This window comes from Diadema antillarum, unplaced genomic scaffold, assembly GCF_040938485.1.
Source record: "Diadema antillarum isolate AM-2024a unplaced genomic scaffold, OU_Dant_1.0 seq00000501_RagTag, whole genome shotgun sequence".
In the NCBI taxonomy this organism is placed as follows: Eukaryota; Metazoa; Echinodermata; class Echinoidea; order Diadematoida; family Diadematidae; genus Diadema; species Diadema antillarum.
The window spans coordinates 997536-1017606 of NW_027271458.1; the positions used below are offsets into that span (position 1 = coordinate 997536).

At 38.8% G+C, this 20071-nt stretch overlaps 1 protein-coding gene across 5 annotated transcripts in view; it reads right to left on the reverse strand.

Moving 5' to 3' along the window:
* Positions 1-1690: 1690 nt before the first annotated feature.
* The window catches only part of LOC139733886 (uncharacterized), a 45843-nt gene continuing 27462 nt past the window's right edge, over positions 1691-20071 (reverse strand). For 4 of the 5 annotated variants that reach the window (XM_071644691.1, XM_071644693.1, XM_071644689.1 and 1 more), the window contains 13 exons: positions 19040-19215; positions 18141-18380; positions 17491-17648; positions 15457-15623; positions 14726-14894; positions 12118-12232; positions 11295-11410; positions 10566-10743; positions 10294-10326; positions 9650-9802; positions 8317-8520; positions 7390-7524; positions 1691-7090 (listed from right to left, as the gene is read on the reverse strand). In XM_071644691.1, the coding sequence (XP_071500792.1) occupies positions 6746-7090; positions 7390-7524; positions 8317-8520; positions 9650-9802; positions 10294-10326; positions 10566-10743; positions 11295-11410; positions 12118-12232; positions 14726-14894; positions 15457-15623; positions 17491-17648; positions 18141-18380; positions 19040-19215 (2189 nt within the window). In that variant the 3' untranslated portion in view covers positions 1691-6745. The remainder of the gene's footprint in view (positions 7091-7389; positions 7525-8316; positions 8521-9649; positions 9803-10293; positions 10327-10565; positions 10744-11294; positions 11411-12117; positions 12233-14725; positions 14895-15456; positions 15624-17490; positions 17649-18140; positions 18381-19039; positions 19216-20071) is intronic. The other variant, XM_071644692.1, reaches the window with a different exon arrangement.

Genomic DNA, 20071 nt, shown 5'->3' on the forward strand with positions numbered 1-20071 from the left:
ACAAGGAAGGGAAAACTGACCAGGGGGGTGTTTCATAAAGCTGCTCGTAAAGTTACGAGTGACTTACGAGCGACTGGTGATCAGTTCTTGTGCTGAATTATGGAAATTCTGATAAGTATGGCACATCAGAACTGATCACCAGTCGCTCGTAAGTTGTTTGTAACTTTACGATCAGCTTTATGAAACAGGGCCCAGAAACAATTGTAATAATAAATAGCGAAAATTTTGAGCAAAGAAAATGGGTTTTTCGAATCGAATCCCGATGAAAACCCATTTTCTTTGCTCAAAATTTTCGCTATTTATTATGTATGTATAGTATAAAGTGAATCCCATCCAGAATTACATGGAAAAGTATACATCAGAGCTGTATCAGGTAAAAGGGCTTAAAACTGTACCCTCCCTGAAAGCAGGGTTTATCACTTTTCCACTTAGTTCCAACAAATAAAACTGATATGGAATAATCTTCAAGTATGATTCTTTATTAACCCTAACCAGGCCGGGCTTTTTTGGGTGTTCTGTGGCCGGGGAGGGGTTGATTCAAACCCCCCCCCCCCCCCCCCCCCCCCCCCGAGATCTCGGCCGATGATCGCGCAATCGCCATGAAATTTGGCACGCGCATTACCTGTGGCGTAATCTACCAAGCTATACAAAAAGAAATGGAAATTTTCGTCAAAATAATTAATTATGCTAATATATGCATAAAATCACACATTTTGCTCTAAATCAGAAATTAAAGCTCCTAGAATCCTAATTTTTGGTGAAAACATTCTTTGAAGCATTCCTAACAATGTACTTCAAAAAAAAATTTGATATCAAAATCAATTTCTTATGTATTTTATTGTTTTATGAATTTCTTATGTATTTCGTTGTTTTTTTGACCTTTTGTTTTATGATTTTTTTTTCCGCAAAATTCATGACAGAACCTATATCAAGCATAATTGTGCTAAAATTAATTAGTATCAGCTTATAAAAGTGAAAATAAACAGATCTTTATGAATATGAAGAGAAAACTCAATTTGCATAGACTTTATACACAAAATCACGTTTTTGAGCCATTTTCGATCTGACAGGCATGTATAAAACGTTATGCAGCGTCGTAACGGTATGCACGATTTTCGCGAATATGGTGTCAAAAGATGCGCAAGACTTGAAAGTAAAAAGTCAGCGAACGGCGCGGTCAAAAAATTTCGCGCGGCGGAGAAGTCGCGAAAAATGTCGAGGGGGGGGGGTTGATTCAACCTCTTGTCACTTGTGAAATGCGTACTCGTATCCATAGAAATCCACTTGAAAAAGCCAGTCTGAAAATATACAGGGAGGACTTTTTCTAGAGAAATTCAAATTACGCAACAAAATACCGATAGAATGTTCGAGGAAAATGAAAGCAAATTTCATATTTGGGCACTTAATGACAAGAAAAGCAATGACTTCAATGACAAGCCTTTCATATCATCCACCAAAAGAACAGTATTTGTTGCACAAGACACATACAGTACACTAAACCTTGTGAATGCCAACTGACACAGAACAACTTCATTAAAAAAGGAAAAGAGAAAAAAATTACAGACTTTTCATTGTGTTGTCTTACATCATTTGTTGACTTATTCAATGCCGACTAAAGCAGAGTTTACTGTACATAATGACAGAAATAATAACAAGAGCTCAATTTTAAGTGTTACATCACTTGCTTATTTATTTATCTTTTTTTGTTGTTACTAACATACACAAAACTTACATAAAACTTTTCTTAAAATACTGCATGAGGCCTTGTGGTCCAGAAAAGCGACATAATGGGAAAAAATAAATTAAGATGGATAACGTTGAGAAACTGGTTCACATTCACACAAAGCCAATACAAAGGTGGCCCCTAAACATCAAACCTACACAATCTCTTCCCAAGCTTAAGAAACATCTAATTAAAAGTAACATTCACTGTCTTGAGTGCAGATAAAATGAAGTGTGTACACACCATTTTACAAGTGTACCAAACAAAGGAGATTTGCTGGCAGTCACTAGCTGCCTTGATATTATCTGCACACTGCACATTGCTATTCACTGACACTGCTTTACACGCTTAATTCTCACATGATGCACACAGCATCTACAGTGACGTACTCCTCCCAGTCGAGAAGGAATTATAGGACCATCACTCCACACATTAATGGGGAATTCTGAGGTGAAATTCAGTGTCTGCTTCAATATACACTGACAATGCACATGCAATGACATTAATAATACTAAAATCGATGGTTGTCTTTAACTTACAGTATCATATTTTACACATCTTTTGTGTCACTTTAATTTGCTCTGGCAAAACAACACAAACTGATTGCAAAGCGTTAAATCCAAGATGTCAACAAAATTGAAAGCTTACTCAGTTGAATTTTCTACATATTACTGGCTGGTATGCATTTAATAGGATGAACATAATAAGATATAGCCTTGAAAATTTTCATAAGTGATATAATGCAACTATACTGGTGAAATTTAGCAGCATTTTGATCAAACGTGATTTTCTGATCAAAACTATATCTGCTGCCATGTTATCTACACATTTTCTTTCATTATGGAGGGCTGAGAGCAAAAGTATTGCAAACATGTTCTGATGAAATTCCAAACGTACACATTCACATGAACTATATCGTCGCTGGGGTGACAAGACCTAGTATCTGCAATTTTGGGGAAAATGACTTTTTTGTATTTATGGTTAAATGATCGGTTAAGTGATGTCCTGTCCAAATCCTAGCTGTCTTACCCCAAAAATGAAGCCACCATGGCACGTCAAAGGAACGGGTGTCCCATTCGGTATAGCGCTTTGGCCGCCATGTTTTTTGGCTCTCCTGAACATTTGACATTTTCTAGATACGAGGTCTTGTCGCCCCAGTGACGATATGTATCTTGGCAAGGAATTGGTCTTTTTGCCTACATCCTACACTACATGTAATAATAGCCCAACAATAAATATACAATTCAAGACCACTTGTCTGGTGAGTTATATTTACCCCCAGAGTTCACCACTTGAGTCTCTGTTGAGTCTCAAATTTTCAAGAGGAATTACTATAAAACCAGAAACATTCGCGGCAAAAAAACATCCGCAAATTGCCACACACGATGATGTATAGCACAGAAGATGTTCATCATCGTTTCCCTCATGACATGGACGTATTCAATGCATTGTGTGGTCAAAAACTTTCATGGCCATTTTACTTTCACTAATCATGGCTCCTCGCGAAGACTAATGCACACAAATATTTCTGGATTTACAATACCATAGCAGACCCCCAACCCCCCAAACACAGCTTGCAACAACTAATTGCACAAAGTTAATGGTGCTAACAATGTTCCGTGTCCAATGGTTGCACCAAGCAATCTTTTCTAGTCTTCCACATTAGACATTATGAAGGTGTAACAGATGACTGGAGAACAAGAAGTAGGGGGTTATGAGTGGTAATCCTCACCCGGTAACCCTCACCTGGTAACCATCACCCGGTAACCATCACCTGGTAACCTTCACTTGGTAACCATCACCTGTTAACCTTCACTTGGTAACCATCACCTTGTAACCTTCACTTGGTAACCATCACCTGATAACCTTCACCTGGTAACCTTCACCTGGTAACCTTCACCTTGTAATCTTCACCTGGTAACGTTCACCATCTTGTTTCTTTCTGACATTTGCAATTCACTACCGGGGCTGCAGTACATGTGTCCAGTGCACACAGCAGGAAATGTTGCCATGGTAATTTAAACCATTGCACTTTGCACTTGTCATTACAGTTTGCTCAGACGTGACAATCTGTGTAGAGCACACACAGTATCAGTGCACAATATGCTTGGTCATTAAACTCAATGACATGTGCATCCATAAGAACATGTAACAGACCTCTGAGCTCTTCATGTACTGTGTGTACATCACCATGATGGGTAGTGAAGGAGTTAAGTACGAGTAGAGAAACAATTTGGCTACATTGCAATGCAGTGAAACCTTATAACATCCATTCGTTCCATCTACAGGGAACACACTGTGGATTGTAACCGCCATGTATGTACAATGTGCACTTCTTGGAATAGTTTGTGCTTTTCAAAGGAACGATTACTTTCAAGCCTTGCTAGTTTGACATCTCGACAGATGGGGCAGAAAACTGTCAGAAATTCTACACACTCACATACTGTTCCATAATCAACTACTAGTATACATCTTAGTTCAGGCATATATCAAATTTACCACCTTGCATATCCTTTCTTGCCATGTATCGCTCTATGTCATGTTTGCCAGCATCACTACACTTTGGACTACAACATACTTGGTCTAACATCCTACAACCAGCATGCTTCTAAATGTACAATGCAGTTCAATCTGGATTCTCTTTAAGTTTAAACTGTGTCATGACACAAGAAGTATTAACTTGACAACTATAAATGCAAAATGCACCTGTAAACATGTGAGAGCATTTAAACTATGGGTAAAGTACAATCATGATGCAATTAACAAGAAAATCCCAATCCTTCTTAGTTGGAAATGACAAAAAACATAATTTTGTCACACATTCATTTGTATATTATGTCTGCAGAAGGCTGGATGCTGACAATGTCTCAAGTAAAACTCTGGTTATCGAAGCTATAACTGCAAAAGAAGAAGCAGAAAAAAAAAACACCACTAGATTACAGAGCACTAGACCAGTTTGCAAAGTCACTCTTGGTAACAAATTGTGACAGGTGTTACTAGCCAGAAACCATTCATTGTTACCTTGTGACCATTTCAGAGCAGCAGAAATGAAAACTGCAAGACCAGCACATTAGCCTAGCAAGGAAGCATGTAATTTGTGTCTTATTACCCTATGATGGTCATTCATGTATTTGCTGGTTTTAAATTCAAGGTATTGATTTATAATGTGAATATATTACAGTGGCTCATCACAAACATCATGCATGTTCTGTATCTACTTTCATCACCTTCTTGTCCTTATATTTGACACTATTTTACAAGGCCACTAGGGAAGCACTTAATGCTTATAAGCAAGCTACCAAGAGACAGTTTAAAGTCCCTTCATAGGATAGGGTAGTGTGGGTACAGTGCCTCGCCTAAGAGCACACCTGCTGCTGCTAGCAGACTCGAACCAAGAGCCTCAAAAGTTTGAGACTCATTCTATTCAATTTGTGCCACAACAACTCCAAATCTTCAATCACTTTGCTGGACGAGTGCAAATTGGGATTCATACTGGGAATGACATCACACAAAGTACTTGGATAGTCATTTAAATATCATTCTTGATAACATTGAGCAATTTGTAGCAAGCACACTGAAGAGAGAGATGCCTTCATAATTACACTAAAAGAATGTCAGTATGTTGCCAGGAATTGAGTTGTAAGAAAATATTGACAATATTGTTTAACAATGGGTGTATGGAAATAAGCCTGGAGGGAGAGAGGTTGTCAAGGAAGGCTGACCACTGCCTCCTTCCATCCAATCAGGGAAGAGAATTTTGAACAAGATATTGAGTCTACTGTGACTTGAAATAGGATTTCAAAAGGTAACAATTCAGCGCTACATTATCTCTATAAGCTTTCATAAGCCATGTGAGCACCAAGAATTGTAGCTTCAGTGCGGGCCACTAAGCCATCTTTTCCTCCAACATTACAATCTGCGGCACAATCATCCATCTTTAATTTACAAGTCACTTTCTTTAATGCCTCTGACACACAGGGATCTATTTCGCATTGAGTGTTCTGACTCATATTAACATCAGTACCCAGGAATGTCTACCAAACATAACTTAGACTATGCATATCTATCTAATGCACTACATGCAAACTAGCAAGATATTATCAAACAGATTTTCAAGAGGAGTCTCTGTACTGCTACCAAGTCACAAATCTTTTGACAAAAATACAATCAATCTGCATGGAGACAAAGGCAATACTAGTTCAATTTTTGAAATCTTGTAGTTAAGACTTGACAGAAATCATTTTTCTCTTCAACATTCTATTTACAGAGGAACAGGAATTTGACAATGTCACATGTCTAAATCGACCTGAATACATTAGCAGGTAACAACACTCACCTCTCCTTCAACGGTAACCTAAGTGTGCATTAAATTATACAGCATACCTCTTTCTTTGTGTATATAAATACATATTCTACTGTATGTGGAACTACATCTAGACCCTTCTATGTCTCATGCAGCTTTGTCTATTTCTCTTTCTTTTTTGATATTTATCAGCATTCACACTCTAGGCAGTCAATTACTGTACATGAAGTGGTACTATGGAGACATACAATGTATTTGCTTCCACTCTTGATAAGAATTCAACTGCACAAAATCTATGCAAGCTGTTTAGTAATAAAACATACTGGGATCTGTTCAGGAATAAAATTTACTGGGGTGCTATCAAGAACGTCTGGAACAGCAAGTGCAGTCATAAGACAACAATCTTTTACATGCAGGACTATGTTTACATTAAACCATTATACTGAGAAGATAAGATGAAAATGTTTATCTCTTGAAGCTGCTAACTTCCCTCATCAGTGTTCAGTATCATTCAATATCTACTGTTTCAGGTACTGTTATCTATACCTCATATTAATTGAATGCTTCTGTTACACATTGATTCTCATACCCCCTACCCCACACACCTTCTCATACCTATACCCTTATAATATTGTTTTTTAATGATTGGAAGTACACTGCAGCTCTTTGTGGGTTACCTCTATAGTTACTGATGGACTTTTGTAAAGATTTGGGACAATTCACTTCTTGCTAAGGCTCTCCCGAAGGGCCTTCTCTAGCTTGGAAGTACCAGATGCCTGGGCTTGTTGCTGTTGTGGTTGCTGTTGTTGCTGCTGTTGCTGCTGTTGCTGCAGCCGTTGATTTTGCAACATACGTTGCTGTTGCTGATACTGGGCAATATGTTGTAGTTGTCTCATGCCAAGACTGCCTGGTTCACCTAGAGATGAGCTGGAGAACTGGCCTGCCTGTTGTAGCATCAGAAGTCGTTGCTGTTGTAACCGATGCTCTCTTTGGAGCTGCTGTTGGCGCTGCTGGTGCTGAATCTGGGCGCGGTATAGACTCTGCATCTCTAACACACGCTGTATCTGAAGAGATATTTGAACACATACAAACATGAAGTTTTCATGCTATGCTCATTATTCATGAGTTTTATATGAATACATCGAGACCTTTACTGATATTACCAAACATATTCAAAATGAAAACATATCTCCAGCTTCTACAATAGCATATTTATTGCTTAATGAATCATTAGTTTCATCATTCTGCCTGAGAGAAAAGAGGACTGAGATAAAAAGGAGAGACAGAAAAGGAGGGAGAGAAAGCCTTGTTGTCAAAGATCTGTATCAAAAGAACAAAATTATTGAAGTATGTAGGTTCTCACATGGTTCACAGACACTCCGGGTCCTCCCATTGGCAGCAAGGGGTTTCCACCACCACTCACAGATGTGGACTGGCCTGGATAGTTCAGCATCATTTCCCCCATGCGCAAAATGGACTCTCCCTCCTTGTAGATTCTCTGCATATGACGTAATGTGACACAATATAATGAAAGGCTTTGAGGATACGGGCCTCCCCTAAGCATGAAGTAGATCCAATAATTGAGTAACAACTGTGAAGCATTGCCATACACAGATACCATGGCCCCATTGCATACAAGTATGATAACTTTAAAATGTTGGTGTAACTTTGCAAGCAAAGGTAACCAGTAGTTTTCACTAATTGCAAAGTTACTATTGATTCAAATTCTCTCCACACAGCATGGTTCCTACAAATACTAGATAAATCAGCTATAGCATTTTAAAGAAGGTTGCAATGAACAAAAGTATTTTGTACTACATGTTAAGTCCTCCGCATACTATACGATCCTACTGGTCGTACGACCTTAAGACTGGAAGTGTGACGTCACCAGTCTTGCCAGTTTCCAGTCGTACATCCGGGTCTTAGAGCCAGTCGTAGAGATTTGATATGTTGAATTTCCATGACCGGTCGTGGGCTTTCAGCCAATGACAATACAGTAAAATGCAAGCGCAGGCAGTGCGCACTGCGTGTGATGTAATACTCATTGCTAAAATGTACTGAAGACAAGACAGTCGTAGGCCTACTTATGAGGTCTGGTCGTAGAGTGCGTTGGCAGGTTGTACAACTGGGTCTTATGGTCTTAAGGTCGTATACTGGTAGTTGCGAGTCGTATTGCGTGCGGCGGGCTTACCAGTTGTCAGAGTATGGTAGCTACGGTATAGTAAAAACCTCATGAACACTATGTACAGTGAACACATAAAGAATATCTCCAGATGTCTCCATGTCCTACCTCCATATCCTGGGGATCAAAATTGCGCATCATGCCAAGGTTGGGGATCTGACCATTCTTCTCTGCATCGTAGTCAGACCAGGCTGCTTTTCTCTCCTCTTCTGTCAGCTCCTCTTCTTCTATGTTCTCCAGGAGGGAGTCGTGTTCGTGGTACTTGACGATCACATCCCTCTTGTGCTTTAGAAGCTCAGCCAACACATAGTCCTGTATCACAATAATGTCATGTTTTCAATACATGGTGTTCTCATTTATTCTACTGGGATGTCAACAAAGAATAAGCCATGAAGTAGCCGTGTACACAAAAGAATTGAAAACATTGACCCAGCAATGTTAGAGTTTCACTCTACCACAATATCTGCATTGTCAACAGAAAACAACCAACCATCCAAACATTCTAGCAACATATGGAAAATCATCATCTCTCATCTCTCACTGTATGAGGTAGTTCTAAAGTGTAGGTAAAGAGAACTCTCACTGCAACAAACACGATCATAATGACATTGTTGTTACATAACGAAAACATTCAGGTCCCAAAATTATCATCTATACATCTTAATGGACTTTACGGTTTGATGTTAATGAAATTTTGATATGACAAAAGTTAACTGCTGGTCCTGAGGACTTCTCTAACCACAATAGGAGTCGTCTAGGTATAATGATTTTATTGGACATATATATATATATATATATATTATATCATATATATATACAATGTAGAGATGCTGCATTGTTCCAGATCTTACATGTCTTTCACCACCTTTCCTTCTACTCAACATTGGGCTCTTGCAGAGACTCCAACCCCAAGCACCTTCTGATCTGGAGATTCTCCCGCCCGAAACCCCTAGCAAACGGGAGACTCCAAGTTGATGTGTGCAAAGCGCGAAGTTCCTAGGGTTCTAGAATGTTCTCTGGTGCTATATCTAAGGCTTATTTCTTCAACATACGACAGCAATAAGTAAGAAATCCTTTCCACCGGGAGACACAGAGCCAGGGTGGGAGAAATCAAATCTCAAGCGGGAGAAGGGGAGATTTTGCAAAAATGGGCTTTCGGCGGGAGATCTCCCGTCGAGAACGGGAGAGTTGGAGTCTCTGCTCTTGTCAGTTTTCCACCTATCAACACTTAAACTCCTGTCATTGTACACATAATAAGGGATGGGACAAACTCTACTTGTCAAGATGTTTTGTGTATTGCTGCAACAAAGCAATCTTTGCATACTCATCTATATGACATCGCGGAGCAAAAAAACTTCAAGTTTGAAAATGCAAGCCAAAGCCACTACATGAACAGCACTCATTGTACATTTCAGAACGGACAAAGAAGCTTGATATAAACCTTGGGTAGGACTGGGGTAGGTTGCTCCGGTCGATTAGGGTCATCCAACCTGTCTGGAGTGAAGTTGTACAGTTCTGAGAGATCAGCTGATGTGAAGTGGCGCTCAATTTGGTGTTCATCAACAACCCTCTGAGCCAATGCTTGTTTGATCACCTACAAGAGAGATCGGGAAGATCTGGTAAAGGATCTAATTCTTGGATTTTGTATGGAAAGCTCTTACAAGGAGTTACCTACTGTGTAACTAGACAAGAAATATTTTAAGGTCTTGTCCTAAGCATGAGATTTCCAAATCAGGAGGGGGGGGGGGGGATTAAAAAACATCATCACAGAATAAGTAAGGGAATAGCTTGTCAATTTACATGCATGGAATAATGACAAGCAGGACCAATACATTATTGCGAGCTAGAACTCCATTGTCAAAGGCTTAATCAAATGTAACTTATATAGTCTGTGGCATTTGTATCCCACATAATGCATAAAGATTGTGAATGTGAATGTGAATGTGCAGTGGGTCTATCACTCTGTTTCTAATAGTTTGAAAATGATAGCAATGGATTTGGTTAGAGTGATTGCAAAAATAATTTTCAAACTGGGATTCAAGTGTCACAAGGCATGCTTGGTAGGAAAGACATGAGTTAGGTTACCTGTCGGTCATAGATCTTCTCCTCCATGGTTCCCTGTACAAAACAGGAAGATAAAATATAAAAAGAACATGAGTAAATACCTTGAGCTGAAGTAAAAAAAGAGAAAGTGCTGCTCTACTGCCGGGCACTTCAAAATCATGTCTTGCACAGATTTTTTGCTTTGTTTCAATGTAACAATCCTCTCAGCAAAACATTCACAATTCATAAATGTAAGGATATATTTGGGGTAAAAGTTTGAACTGAATAAAGTGACAGGGACTGGACTTCCTAACCTGTGCGATAAATCTGTAGATGAAGGAGGACCTTGTCTGGCCAAATCGGTAGACTCTGAAAATGGACTGGACATCATGGCTTGGATTCCAGTTGGCATCAAAGATGATGACACGATTAGCAGCCACTAAGTTGATACCCAAGGAGCCTGCCTTGGTGGAGATCAAGAACAGCCTTGCTCTGTTGGGCAAAAATGTATTCACAAGTATATTTCATTTTCAGAATGATTTCACATAAACAATGGCACACATGCAGTATGATATCTACCAATCAGGTGCAACTCATTTCTTCACTGAATTCATCTCACAGCATAAGTATTCTCATTTATCACTCTTTTTTTCTCTCTATCTCTCCAGAAACTCTCTAGTAACGTCCTTGGATCCAAAACACAACATGTTCTAGACATGTTCAATATTTGGTATTTTAATAGGGGAGCAATACCTCAGTGATATTACACTTTGGCACTAAATTGGAACTACAGGTAATGCTGCCAGTCACCCAGAACATACTGTATCATTCTTTGACATTTCGTATTGGATTGGTGGTACGGCCATCTGTCACACACCTAAAACTGATACAATTAAATATTTGTCATCTATAAAGATTACTATAATCATTATTTTGCTCCAAGCTCCTGTCTACGCAGATTTTCGGACTCTTGCATTGGCACTTCCATACAATGGCTGTTACAGAAAACCCTGCTACAGCAGAGCTAGGCACTCATTTCTCACCGGATATTCTCAAGATCATTGAAGATTTCAGACCATCTTTGTCTGAGGTGAGCTGGAGTGGAGCCATCCATCCTGAAGTAATCTTCACCTTTGACCCATGACCCTATGCCACCAATCTACGTCACAGATGGAAAGAAAAGAAGCACAAGGTACAATCATGTGTTGAGTGACAACAGTGGGATGACAACAGGACGTAACACGACTGAAGTTTTGTCACAACTGCACAATTATCTCAGAGTATTGAGTATCCACATGGCTTATATAAACTTTCCTAACTGGTAAATTTGAAACTTAATGGTGGTGGGTGACTGATGGCTAGGTAATACCTTGAATGGATTCTTTTTTAATTGAAAAATTATTTCATAGCACAGACCTGCAGAAAATTAGGTTGAAATAGGTAGTGTATAGTAACAGAAAAGTCATATCTAACCCTTCTGAACTCTATATTTTTATGTTTATTATTATGATGATTATGATTATGATTTATTTTTTATTATTATTATTATTTTTTTTTTTGGGGGGGGGGCAAAATGTGTACATCTACAATATCTAAACCATTATAATCAAAAGCATCTAAACTTGGTTGCCAGACACACATGCCATTACATTCAATAATACTATATAGGTTAAGTGAGAATCAAGAGTGGTCTATTGAAAAACAATCTCACTTGCCACATAGTCCAATTAATACTTCATACACTAATAGCAATCAATCAAAAAACCAGTAACTCCACCAGGGATCTAAACTGGTTAGAAGTGGCTGTCTAGTTGTGCAGTCCTGCAGTAGACTGACACCATGGTAGAATCAGAGTTACATTCCTACCTGGTTTTCAAGGTCCTGTTCTCCATTGGCCCTCTCCTCCTCAGCTTTATCATCCAGGTGGGCTAGCATCTCCTCTATCATGTCCAGTGATAACAAACTCTGGCTGAAGACAAGGCTAGTGAGGGCAATGAAAATAATGGTAATACTACCCATACTACTACCCCTACAACTACTACTACTGACTTGTAAACGTTACTGACATACTTTAAGGCTAATATTATTCTCCTTGTTTTCTGAGAGAAGTGAGTCAAGTGCTCTTTCATTATGCTAGAAAAGTGAAAATCTGTCGAATTTTCTTTATATCATTTTCTACATGTGATGTCACAAAGTGTTGTAGTCTTCTTATCCTGTGATGAGAGCACCTCCCCCCCCCAAAAAAAAAAAAAAAAAAAAGATAAAAACAAAAACCCTGACACTTCAATGGATTGCCCTATTTTCCTAAAACTTTCACTGATGAGTTCTACTGATACTGTTAAAGCGGTCATTTTCGCCAGGGTTTAATTTTTGTGAATCACTGTTGGGCTGCAAATTTACCAACACATGAAAATATCATGAACAGACAGGCATTAGTGCACTTACAATAGCCTCACTGTCAAGTCATGAAAACAACATCTTTTGAAAATGTCTGTGAGTCCTCATTCGCGAAAATATCTGTACGCGAAAATAACAGCTGTACAGTAATGCTGAATTCCCTCGATTCACATATACACTTAGGTTTTATTCCCCTGCTCTTGTTTAGTTTGTCAAATATTACTAATTACCAGTACACTTTTCTCTTTGGAGCCAAAATAAAAAAATAAAACTAGAAATGTCGCTATGGCGACTGATGCCTCCGCCATAATGCATGATTCTCCCAATAGGTGTATAGTACAATGTCTTCACAATGTGTGATGACAGTTTCATATAACTGGTAAATTATTGAAATGACAGGTTTGTCAGAAATGTCTTGAATGTTCATTTTCCTTGAACTGGGTTTGCTATAATTGTCTACGAGTGCAGGTACACATATTTGGGGAATTGAGAATTTTTACTTGAATTCTGACGGACCCTTTTATAAGTTTATGCATTGAGTAATTTCCAAGGTATGAAGAAAGAGTGTAATTACAGTACAAAATGATTTTGTTTTGTTTTGTTTTGTTTTGTTTTGTTTTTTTTTTTGGGGGGGGGGGCATTGAAACCTGGCCTTTGACCCTTAACCTTTGACCTTTGACCTTCTGGCTGGAAATTTCCAAGAGAATCTCCATTAGGTAATGCATGTATATATTAAGTTTTAACACTAATAATGCAAGCATTGCATACTAGTATATGAGGGAAATAGTAAAATTTTGAGGAGTTGACCTTGACCTTTGACCCCTGACTATTGACCCATGACTCCTAAATTCCCTAGATAATCCCTGCCAGTCAGTTCATGCGTATGTACCAAGTTCCATAAAGATACATTGAACCATTTGCGAGAAAAGTGATATTGCAACATTTTCACCTAACCTTTGACCTTTTGACCTTTGACCTTATGACATGAAACTCTCTCTGGAGAATCTTTACGCAGTAGTACATGTCTACACCAAGTTTCAAGAAAATACCTTTGGGCATTGCATAGATATGGGGGAAATAGTGACATTTTTAGCATTTGACCTTGACATTTTGACCTTTGACCTCTTGCCAATGTCACTAAAATCTACTCAACTAATTGTCCCACCATACATCATCCTTGGACCAAGTTTGGTGAAAGCTGCTTCCTCCAGTTTTGAGTTATCACGTAAACAGATAAATTTTAGGATTTGACCTTGATCTTTGACCGTTGACCTCTGTCCGATTTCACTAAAAAACTTATCAAGTAATTGTCCTATCATACATCATCCTCAGACATAGTTTGGTGAAATTTGCTCCATCCAGTCTTGAGTTATCGCAAAAACGGATACAATTTCATGATTTGACCTTGACCTTTGACCTTTGGCCGATTTCACCCTAAAACTTATCAAATAATTGCCCCATCATACTTTATACTTGAACCAAATTTGGTAAATTTCCAGTTAATATTACTCAAGTTATTGCGTATACGAAAGTGGACGGACGTACATATGGACGGACGGACAACCCGATAACATAATGCCTCCGGCACCACTTTGTGGCGGAGGCATAAAAATCTCTTTGATTTCAATCAAAAGCCAATAACCACATTTTCTCATATATTCTAACAATAACAATGATAATAACAACAATATGTAACACTTAAAAGGTGCTTAATACTGATTTTTCTGAGTGCATCATTTTCTGAATTACAAATATTCTGGAACTGACTTTGAGAGAGAAATAGCATTTGACAGAAGTTTTTTTTTTTTTTTTTTTTTTTTTTTTTTTAATTTAATAAGGTAATTTCTGTCCAGCAGTGAACTAAGGTGGATTATACCAGAGATGTAGACATGTGACCATGTTAGTCAGTCTGTGGTACCCAGACGATGGTCAAAACTTGATCAATATTTGCTGTATTTTATCATAATACTGTCATATCCTCTCTTTTTTAGTGGACAGAAGTTCACTGCCAGCAGTCACAAGTCTTTTATGCACGGCAAATTTACTTTCACACAAGAATATTTCAGAAGGTACTTACACTTTCTCTCCCATACTCTCAGCCATACGAAGGATTTCAAAGAGAAGGATCAGCTTTCCACTCAGCTCTATATTGTGTTCATCGTCCTCCTTGATGAAGTCTGAATACCACTCATGAGACTTGACTGGCTCCGGAGGAATGTACACTTCTGCAGAAGTTGATGCTCCCTCTGTTACAGTGAACAGAAGTTGGCTTTAATCATGGTATTAGTTGGAAACTGTACAAGTTTTGATACACAGGAAGCTAAATTGGGTGAGATATTAATATTTGCTGTACCTGCTCACAAGAAATAAAAAGAAAGAATACAATAATGAAAACAAAGAGTTTTCACTGTCTTTCTCATTTAGAAGACTATGACAAATGTGACAAACTGATTTATCATAGCAGTGTGTAATAATATCAAAGAACACTGACAAATTTCAAAAATTATTTTCCCTTCCCAGCTACAAACATTGTAGAAAGAGAGAGATAGGGAGATTGGTGATATTGTATCAGGGCAATTCCCCCCCCCCCCCTAGCAATTACACCCCCTGGCTAAACTCTGGCTAGTGATAAGGTTAGAGTAAAGATTAGGGTTAGGGTAAGGGTTGGTTTAGGCTTAGGGTATAGAGTTTGGGTTAGGGTTAGGATTAGGTTCAGGATTAGGATTAGGATTAGGATTAGGGTCAGGGGAAGGGTCCAGGGTAATTGCCCAGGGGGTGATTGCCCTAGACCCAGTGAGACACCTTTACCTGAGAGACCAGATTCCTTGGCCCTACTCCTTGTATTCCATGTCTTGACTACCTCCACACTGCTGTCAGAGTTGTGATTATCCTGATCGTCTTCATTCTCATCGGAACTTTGGCTACCATCATCATTGGCTCCTCGTGACCTTGACCTACTCGACCTTGGTGAACTGCTGTGGTTTGTGAATTAAGAAATAATTATGATCATATTTTACTACACCATACTTTTATATTCTCTGCAGGATTAATGTTACTAGATGTTCTTAAGATTTCAGGTGAAGCATCTACCACTACATGCCACATTCCCCCCTTTTCCCCAGACATCACAGTAGAGGTCATAAGAAACACTTAATTTGCTATTTCACAGTACCCAAAGAGTCATACATACTGTATATACGCTATATATTTTGCGGGGGTTTTATTTTCGCGAATTTCGTGAGTCGGGAGCTTCGCGAAATTAACAACACGCGAAAATATTACCTTCCAAAATGAATCCCTTGCCTTGATGATACGAACATTTCAGTACCATGTCACGGTTTACCGAACAGACCATACTGGCTAAGCTTGTTTATGTACATATAGCACGTCCACGTTTACTTACGAATACTGTAGAGAGCCAATCCATTATGCCACAACGTTACAAACGCGCGGCATGTCACCGTTGATTACATGTAACGTTACTAGTACTAGCTCTTGCGTTTGCATGCCGCTTCCTGTCAACTTTCGGGACCGGGGCTTCGTATGCTCCAGCTGGTTGCCGCTGAATTTACTCGTACCCCTCATACCACTCGTCAGAATCTAGCGCGATGTTGAATTCTAACTTAATAGTTCGCAGAGTTTGGTAAGTTTTTTTTTTTATGCAGTGTATAACTAGTATCATTCTTATTTGCTAGTAAGTTGAAAATTCACATTTTCTTTTCTCTGGTCGCGAATTTAACCACTCGCGAAAATGTGTGACAGCAGCAATTCGCAAAAATTTATGTACGCGAAAATTATAGCGTATACAGTATTACAAGACTTTACATTGTTCTTCACAAGGAAAGTACTCCAAGAGAGTGGTTTCTTTCCTTAGGCAGGGCTCGACACTAACGGTGGCCCGGTAGCCCGGGGCCACCAAAAACGCACGTCGGGCCACCAAAATTTCAGAAATGAAGAATTTGGTGGCCTGATCGGGCCACCAAAAAAGGTTGGATGTTTGCCTTTGGGCCACCAAAAATAAAAGTTAGTGTGGAGCCCTGCCTTAGGTTAGCTGTCTCTCAAATTAGACTTCTTCTTTTTTCTCTCTCTCTCATGTTGGAGCACAGAAGGCAATATCTACAGATGATAAAGATTCGTACATTGCTTTTGCACAGGTAGTTGTTTTTATCAAGTCTTACACTAACATAAACCAGAGTCACAGCTTGAAGAATTGTTTTCAGTTTCAGTTTGGTACCAATCTGCAGGAAGCATATTTGTCAATCCCTTCTTTGAAACAGATGATAAACACTAATGCCAAATAGGTAAAGCATAGAACACTGACAAAGCTTCAGCATACTCACATAGGAACAAACAAAAACCAGCAATCATAATGGACATGGGTGCAATACAGTGGCAATCATGAGTTCAATTTACACTCTAAGCCAGGTTTGGTCTGCAAAGGAAGAATGTTTTCAAAAACATGTAATTAACTCCAGAAGTCTATGAAAAGCTTAGAACTTTACCCACAACACAAAAATGATTTGATGACTGCTTAGCTGTGTTTCACTCTTTTCTAGCAGAGCAAAACCCCTAATCCTAACCCTAGACCACAGCATCATCTTTGCCGATATTCAAAATACCATATAAACAGGTGTCTTTCAGGTACCAGCTAACATGATCAAAGCTACATGAAACATGACTTTACAGTGAATTCAAGACCAAAGGACAGAAAGGGTTTTTCTTTTTGAAAAGGCAAGAGCTCACATAACTGCATGATCTCAGCATGCACACTGCAGGCAGTACCTCTTTGTTTGATAAAGGCATGTCAGTCCTGCAAACTTTCAGGAACTAAAAGAGTCTTACCTCTCTGACTTGATAGAATCCTTTCCCCTCTTCTTCCTAGATGACTTCCAGGGATCTTCCAGATCACTATCTGATGATATCACAAATTCTTTCACACTGTCCTCCTCATCATCATATTCATCTGATGTGACGAAGTTATCCATCTCACGCTTAGCAGCCTTTTAGCGAGTGAAAACAAACATGTGCAATGATAGAAGAGATAAACAGCAATCATTTTACAAGAAGTCATACACCTGTTATCTGAGTAAACATGAAACAGGCAATCTCTCACAGATATCAAATGAACTTCTGTCAGACCAAGTGATTGCTGAACACATACAATATGGAAAGCATCTTCAGATTCATAAGGCAAAGAGCTGTTCAAAAAACAAACGAACAAGAAAAAACAAAACAAAACAAAACAAAACAAAACAAAACAAAAAAACCAATTACAAGGGTATGTGCAATGATTATTCTCTCATTGATTCACATTGTGTCATTTCATACAAATGTTTAGTCAAATTCTCCTGGGGAAAGGGTGAACTGTCTGCATTATTAGCAGTCTTTAATCTACCCTTTATTCGCCTATGCAATCGTAAGTTTAAAAAAAAAGAGAAACTATGAATGCCTCTTTGCTTTAATCAGTCCCATTATGGACTTATTTCACTCACTGCTCTGTCCTCCCTAGCGGTGGCTAGCTGTAGGAGTCTAGGATGTGTCCAGACATTCATCAGGACCTGGTAGTCAGCAAAGAGACTGGTGGTCTGTGTCTTGGAGCCATCCTCCTTGCGTCCTGACAAATTGTTCAGGTAATGTTCATACAGTTTGATCTGGACGGGTGTCAATCTGATGCTGACGACGAACTCGTGTTTGGGCGGCAGGAACTTGGTAAGCGCTGAGTAGTCCTTTCTCTGTGTGAGTATAATGTTCAACAGCCAAAGATGAGAAGAGTGGTCAACTGCAAACATTTACACCAGGCAATGTGGGAAATTGACTGTGTGGTTCAGAGGACTGGGCATCCATCGTGAAATCTTAAAGCAAACCCTGAAGGCATGCAGAGGCAATGTACCCCTTAATCTCTCTAACAATTCTCACTATCAATACTCATGGATTATGGATTTTTAGGCCTTCAAGATGTTGATTTCACTTTTTTTCTAAAATCCATAATCGGAGAAGGGCACATGTGAAATAAATCTTGATGTAACATTTCGTCTCACCTCTGATATGTCTTTGCACTAATAAACCAAACTGTCTTTAATATCGAAGCACTTTGTGCATGTAAAAAGGTACATGACCCACAATTTTTTTAGTTGAACTTACTTACTCCATCCCCCATGTATGAAAAATAGACATGTGGGACTACACGTAACTGGTATGCAGTTTACTATAAAACCAGCAATTTTCTCTTGCATGAAATTTTTCTTGTGAATTCTGTTAGGAGCGAAGTTACTTGCAAAAATACGTGCAAAAAGGCTGTCAGCTCCAATTTGTAAGAATTTCATGCCGCAAATATTTGTAATTTTACAGTATTTTGGCCAGAAATGAAGACCAGAAGTAAAAGGTTGCAAACCTGGACACATCCAGAGAGAAGGTTGTGAAGAACATGAGCTCTCCTTTTCATGATCTTGACATCTCGAAGAGTGGAGTCACTGTGCTGTCCGTTTGTGATGGGATTCACAAAACGATTCTTGAACTCCCTCATAGTACCAAGCAGATTGGGTTTCACAAAGTTCACCATACAGTGGTCTGGAGTGAAGACATCATATACCATTACTATCTCCACTTGAAGATACACTGTGCTTGTTTTTCATAATTAGCTGGTATCCTGCTACAAAAAGTACAAGACTTGTATAATCAAAACACAGGGGATTCCATTTTTAAATTTGATCTTGCACAAAGTAAGGAGGCTACACATTGGACAGCTACAGTATAGAGTAAAAAGTGCACTTTTGGGGGCAACTATTTTGTTTAGACTTGGTCCTGGAAGATAAATTTCAGACATTTACATTTTCTGGTTGGTAAAGGCACAACTTCATCAGAACACACAATCTTATAGAGCATTAACATGTGCACATCAGAGCAGTGAACTGTAATTCTAGTGTGTATTCAGTGCTTAAAGGGACTGTACAGTACTGGTTGAGGTAGGGATTCATGTTTTGAACATTCCTAAGTGAGATAATGAAAAGCCTCTTATGAAATATGAAAGAGCATGTAATTTTAAGAAGGATTCAACGTTTATTTGATGAAAATTGGCTTTCAAATGGATGAGATATCCCAAAAAGTGCTAATAATAAAAGGCGACATGCCCCAACTTTATTAGTATCTCTTTGTTTCACCTTGTTTCTGGATATCTCAGCCATTTCAAAACCGATTTTCATCGAATAAACTTTTGATACCCCTTAGAACCGCATGCTCTTTGACATCTCATAGAGTGGTTTCTGAATATCTCACAAAACGTTAAAAGCTAAATCTTCACCTCGACCAGAACTGTACACACCCTTTAACAGTCCCCATTTTCAAATGGAAAATTAAAATGAAAAAAAGAAAAAAATTCATGTCCTTTGTTTTCCCACCGTTCCCTGGGTGATGTATGCACACACTT